This window comes from Clinocottus analis, unplaced genomic scaffold (genome assembly GCF_023055335.1).
Source record: "Clinocottus analis isolate CAN_PGR_092001 unplaced genomic scaffold, fCliAna1.0.p SCAF_5, whole genome shotgun sequence".
NCBI classification, from domain to species: domain Eukaryota; kingdom Metazoa; phylum Chordata; class Actinopteri; order Perciformes; family Cottidae; genus Clinocottus; species Clinocottus analis.
Window position 1 is genome coordinate 15,506,570 of NW_027176207.1, and position 6,000 is coordinate 15,512,569.

At 46.1% G+C, this 6,000-nt stretch overlaps 1 protein-coding gene across 7 annotated transcripts in view; it reads right to left on the minus strand.

The window, feature by feature from the left end:
* The window catches only part of gabra1 (gamma-aminobutyric acid type A receptor subunit alpha1), a 28,285-nt gene extending 23,976 nt beyond the window's left edge, over window positions 1-4,309 (minus strand). Inside the window, exons 1-3 of one of the 7 annotated variants that reach the window (XM_068601308.1) lie at window positions 4,181-4,265; window positions 3,293-3,505; window positions 1,711-1,819 (exon numbers count right to left, since the gene is read on the minus strand). In XM_068601308.1, coding sequence (XP_068457409.1) covers window positions 1,711-1,793 — 83 coding nt within the window. In that variant the 5' untranslated portion in view covers window positions 1,794-1,819; window positions 3,293-3,505; window positions 4,181-4,265. Of the gene's footprint in view, window positions 1-1,710; window positions 1,820-2,587; window positions 3,260-3,292; window positions 3,764-3,787; window positions 3,992-4,122 lie in introns of those variants that run through there. The other 6 variants (XM_068601309.1, XM_068601315.1, XM_068601310.1 and 3 more) reach the window with 6 other exon arrangements.
* Between the last annotated feature and the right edge of the window lie 1,691 nt (window positions 4,310-6,000).

The window sequence follows — 6,000 nt, forward strand, 5'->3', positions numbered from 1 at the left end:
GGCAATTTCTAGCGTTGGCAACATACTGTTGCAGAGTGCTAGGTCTTCCTGATTACCGTGTCTTGTTGAAATCCCCCAAGGTGTGTACGTGTGTGTGTGTGTTCCTGTGTGTGTGTGTGTTCCTGTGTGATTCTGTATTTGACTTCAAAAGGGGGACTGGATTATACAGTAAATCTTTGGGTGATAATTGCTTTGCAGTTTCCACTGACAGTTCTTGAGTAAAGTAATCAGTACTTTTAGATTTTCTCCGAGGTGCTCAACATATAGCACATCAAACCCAGTAGATCAAACCCTCCGCTTGCCAGTCAGCGCATCTCAAACTTCTGCTACAGTCGTGATTAATCAGTTAGATCAAATCAAGTGCATCCTGCATTAAAATAGCACACATCCCATCTGTGTTCTGCCTGTGCTCAGGGCATGTAAGCGGAAACACACAACGTACGATATACTGTGTGCATGTGTGTTTTTGTGGTGCAGCTTCTGGTGTCACTGGCAGAGAAGCGAGCTGGACCATCTCAAGACATCACCATTCAAGTCAACTCTCTGTGACAGTCCTTCTGAATTATTCAACCATTCTGAAAAGCCTGATCTCTTGAGTCTCTCCAGGATTATCGCAAAGAACCACAATGGAATGAGAACTAATATGACCTCATGCACATGCAACCGCAAGTGAATTGTACTTATCTTTGTCTTTGTGTTTATTCACTGTAAGGGTCCAATGTCAGAGCTGTCCACGTTAATCCAAGGAGCGGCGTCAGATTATGCCGATTTGAGGCATGCCACACACGGGTGGCTGGCCGGCATTTGAATCAGGTGACAATTCATGCAGGTGCTGACACATGACGGTGGATCAAATTATCGCTCTTTGTCTGCTTCCGTTTAGGAGGCATCCGACACCTTAGTGTTGACTTTGAGAAGTGTGTCTGAACATCGACCCTACTAACCATGCAGTCGCTGTCAAATGACGAGTGCAAAGATCTGTGCCAAATATCCCGATGCAACACAAGTCATCTACTGAACACAGCCCTGGTGTGAAAACTGAGGATGTAAATGTTTTCCCACGCGGGCAGGAAAACAAAAACAAAAAAAAACGACAACTGTGTAATACTATATTAATGTGGATATTGGCTATTTCAACTCCTCTTCTCTCTTTCTCTCTCTCTCTCTCTCTCTATCTCTTTGTATTGCACTTCTCATTGCCTCAACGCAATTATAAGCATGTGTCCTGTGGGGATGCCCCAGTTACAACCATAGTGAATATCCATAAGGGTGTAACCCAATGATGCAAGCGATAGGCAGTAAGACATCTCAGCTGGGGTACTACTGTACAGCTCTCGCTGGCTGACTGGCTGACTGATTTACTGACGTTTCTACTGTCCAGTTGACCATTTGGCGAGCACTAAGAAGCATTCAAAGGCAATTGCCCTCTTCCAAAAAGTGCATTCAATATTTTGTCTAGCGCAGCGTGGTCTTTACAGTTCGCCGGCCAAATGTCACTGTGTGGAATTGTAGTGTTCCAGGAACATCTTGATCGTATGGGCAATATTTAGAATTCACAAGGCGTTTGTCTCAAACTCGGCGCAAGGCTTCACATCCAAGTCATATGAAGAGTGTGCAAGATATTTGTGCCTTTCACCAATCTTGAATGATCCAAGGACCCAATAGAATACAAAGTCACGTACGCAAATGCTCCTTAAAGTTTGTTCTTACCTTTTCCCAGCTCCCAGGACGCCATTGGTCACAAGCAAGCCGGCCCACAGAAACACAAAGGCCGTCCTGCTCCGTCCACACATAGTTGCAATATGAGGACCTTTCACTGCTGGAGGTCAAAGAGAGAGAGAATGAACAGCATTACCAAGATGTATAAACCAATGATCCACCATCAACCTGAACATGTCATCATATGCATGTAGATCAGCTAAAAACAACAACATAGCGTGGAGGCTTGTTCCTCTAGAGATGCGGTTTTTGGTCCTGCTCCTGAACATCCCTTACAGATTCACTGACAGCACATGAATCAAACCAAATGGCCTCTGCCACACGCATTGGGCCATCACATACTACTTGACACACGCACGCCTCAAAGATTTCACATCATCATTTAAAATGATGTGTCACATTGACAGAGACATACTCTACACCCAAACTAGTCTGTGCGGGAGAGACCACATTTGAAATCGCTGGTTATCATGTCCATGATCAGAAAAGGGACCCAGCGGAAATACGACTTTCAGAACTGACGTTCAATGCACACGTATGCAATAGGCTGCATCTGTAGCGCATAATAATTACGATGAAATAACGAGGCAACACATCATCGACCACATAACACCCCGGTGTGAGCTTGTAGCACCTGTGCACAGCCTCCTCTGCAATGTGAAACGCGCAATACCGCAATATCAAACCAAATCCCTCTAAAAGAAGAGAATTTGGCTTCCTCCCCATTCATTAAGCTATGATGTCAGCCGGGTCATAAAGTATGTAAGCAATTAGCCTGCGCTACTGTGCATGCGGAACATAAAGCTCGGGTTCACGTTCTATTTTCGAAGGCATAATCGATGTGTCCGCGAGAGGAGCAATTACTTACTTATCTGAAAGCGCTAAACCAGTATTTCACAACACGACCACAAAATCCTGCCAGGGAAGCACGAGCCACATAGAAGACAATGTCCGTGCTATACTTGCTTGTGCAGGTCCAAGGTGCGCTGTGAACGGATGGGATTCGTGGGGAAACGTATAGAATGCTCTGCTAAAAATGAAATAAAAAATAAATCCTTTGGTTGACAAGGATTTGACGAGGCGGGGATGATGCAGATTAACGACTGGAGGAGAAAATCCCGCACAAACCCACTTTCTAAGTTATTCAGGGGAAATGTCACCCTCTCCCCTTACGATACATACATATATCTGAGCGCGGGTAGACATTTAGCATGCAACTGGCAGCCCTGCAAGGTTGGTCTAAATACATGCATGGCGATCCAATTCGTGCGTGGCGGAATAATTAAGCAAATGTGCGTTGATGCTGTTTTAGTCGGAGCGCTGTCCGTGGTGCTGAAACCAGGCGTCTCCCATTAGAACACATCAAACGGCACTGGCTCCGTAGAATAACCCTTAAACGGTCCCGATTTCGACGGCAAACTCCCCCCTTCTCCCCCAATAAAACTCGTCTTCGATTCTAGCGGCGTCCGGCAACGCAAACCATCTCCTTTCTAAATCCGAGTGTTGCTCCCTTCTTCCCTTCTTCTGCCCTGATGAAAAGGCGAGGGGGAAAAACATGGAGAAAATCACTTACAGCAGATGAGTCGGGGTATATATTCGGTGTCCGCTGGCTATATCCTCAAACTTTTGAGAATATCTTTTTCTTGCCGGACTGAATGAGAAAAATCCTCTGTGATCTCAGATCTGACGAATTTTAGCTTGAGGCTGGAGAAGCGGCTGCTGACGATATGCGCAGGTCTCTCTCACTGTTCATTGGCGGTGCTGTAGCGAGTTGAACTCTCTTAGTCTGTCAGCAACAACAACAAAAAAAAAATCTACTAAACTTACAAATATGGTCTATGTGCCCGGGGTCTTTATCCAACATACATGTTGTAGTTCATCGCTCGTGCCTGCATATAAAGTGCATGGAGCACAGACAGTGTCCAAGCTCAGACCATTTAATTTTGGAATAGGCTGTACCAACCTAATATAAAGACTAGCCCGCCCATTTTACATGCAGCACAATTTAACTTCCACTGCTGTCGCCCTAATCTCTTTTCAGTGGCTACTAAATAAAAAATCCTCTTACATTTTCAACTAGGATCCCATGGTTTTCCCCCCCATCGCGCGTTCTCTGTCTCGCTCCCTGACTCCGACTGTGCGTGATGATTTCCAAGGAGATAAAATTGACATGCATCAAACGACCGTCTCGCGACCAAGACAGCTAGGGCATCTTATGGACACGAGTAGCAGTCATAAAACGGACAGTAAGTACTTACGATGAAGCGACAAAAAAAAGAGAGAGAGGGAGAGAGAGAGAGAGAGAGAATGAAACACCGAATGGATCGCACGGCTCGGATACGGGCGCACACAAGCAAGAGGGAAAGACACCTCCAAAATTGTAAGAAAATCGCGTTCCCTCACCAGCTTGCACTGATGCGACGAGCTCTCTGCAATAAAAAATCCTCCTCGAATCACTCACCGTCTCTAAAAGCCTGCGTATCGCATCGAGACAACAGCACTGTGTCTCTGTTTACAGCCAAATATTCTGCTGCTACAGCCGCGCCACTCCAGACTGAGCTCTGAACGGCGAGGAGCGCTGATCTGCGTGCATCTGCAAGGGAGGAAGAAAAAAAAAATTGGGCTGATGATAGCCTACCCAGCGTATATTTTTGTAGTCATCTGCGTATTTCAAGTTAAACTACAAATCAGAAGACATTTTCATTGCCAAGGACTACAGCAGGAGGCATAAGAGGGAAGCAAGGGCATTCTTATGGGCAGTTTATAACACATCAGTGTAATTCATGGTTGCATAAGCCTGCTATGAATCCCAGCTGTTGATTTTGGAATGCTTTTGTCAGAGGAGCCACACATTTTTTTTTCGCCTTTAGTTTGGACTGGGGGTTTATTTTCATCAGAGCAGGCAGAGTGAGCTGGCAGTCAGTGTAGTCACGTCAGTCTGGTCTGCAGTGCAACGTCTCCTCAGAGTGTGCGTGTTTGTGTGTTTGAGCGTGTGTGTGCGTGTGTGTGCGTGTGTGTGTGCGTGTGTGTGTGTGTGTGTGTGTGTATGTGTGTGTGTGTGTTGCCTTCTCACGCGTGGTTAAAGTAGTGCATGCGCGTGATTAGTTATGAGGGACATCATGGGCTTGTGCCTGTATATGTAATCAATGAGAGATGTGTCAATCAATCAATCAATCAATCAATCAAATAATTTTTCGACGTTTTATGATATGAACGTTACATGAATACCAGTTCCAAACCGCCTGAACACACAATTAAAATAATGGCAACAATGAAAATAAATTAATCAAAAATATTTGACACGGACTTCTTCCCCCATGATCTTGTGCTCTACTCATAATTCATCCCTGTAACCTGATGCTGCAGGTGCACGCTCACATCTTAATAAAGACAACAACTAAAAAAAACAACGTCCACGGACCCCCACCGAGCTCCTCCCGTATACACGTAAACGCTATCGTAACGCACGCGAGTGTCATTTCAAGCTGCTTCTCTTCTCTCAAAGCAGACGCCACCGCTGCTGCATGTGACTCGAGTTGCCTGTGTGTGTGCGTGCGTGTGTGTGTGTGCGCGTGCACGTGCGGGCACGCATAACCAACACGTGCCCGCGTGCGCGTTGCGTTGACGCGCACGCCCGAGACGGATTGTGTGTGGAGAGGAGGGAAGAGAGAAAAAAAAAAAAAAAAAAAAAAAAAGTAGACGACTCTCGTCTCTCCTCCCGCCTCCTCACGTTTTAATAAACCCTCCGCGCTACGCAAGAGGAGGGATTTCTCCGTGGGCAACAGAAGGCAGCTCCTCCAAAACACTGCAAGTGATCAATTAGGGCGAATGTTCACTGACGTCGCTCAAACAAATAAGGACAAGCAAAGGCGACTCGCCTCCTCGCTGCTCCGTCTCTGCGGGTGATGGGGAAGCGGATAGCGGAGTGAGGTGCGCGAGCGTGTGTGCAGGGCTAAACGGAGAGAGATGGATGACGGTAATTTAGGTGAGAGATGTGCAGGTTATGGAGAAATAATCGCTCGCTGGGAACAGTGCTTTTGAATGGTAAAAGAAGGGATATTGACGGACACCGCCCCCCTCCCTCCTCTGTTTGTGCATCCATCATGCGGTGATCATTTGTTTCGCCTCACACAAACTTAAAGTGACGACATGTGGTGAATTGATAGCAGGAGCAATGTGTGGTATCCGTGGCAGCAAGTTAACACGCTAGTGTGTCTTAATACAGCACCTGTGCACATGTGTGTGTTGTTAATGTGTTTTTTTTTAGCATTTGTCCAATTG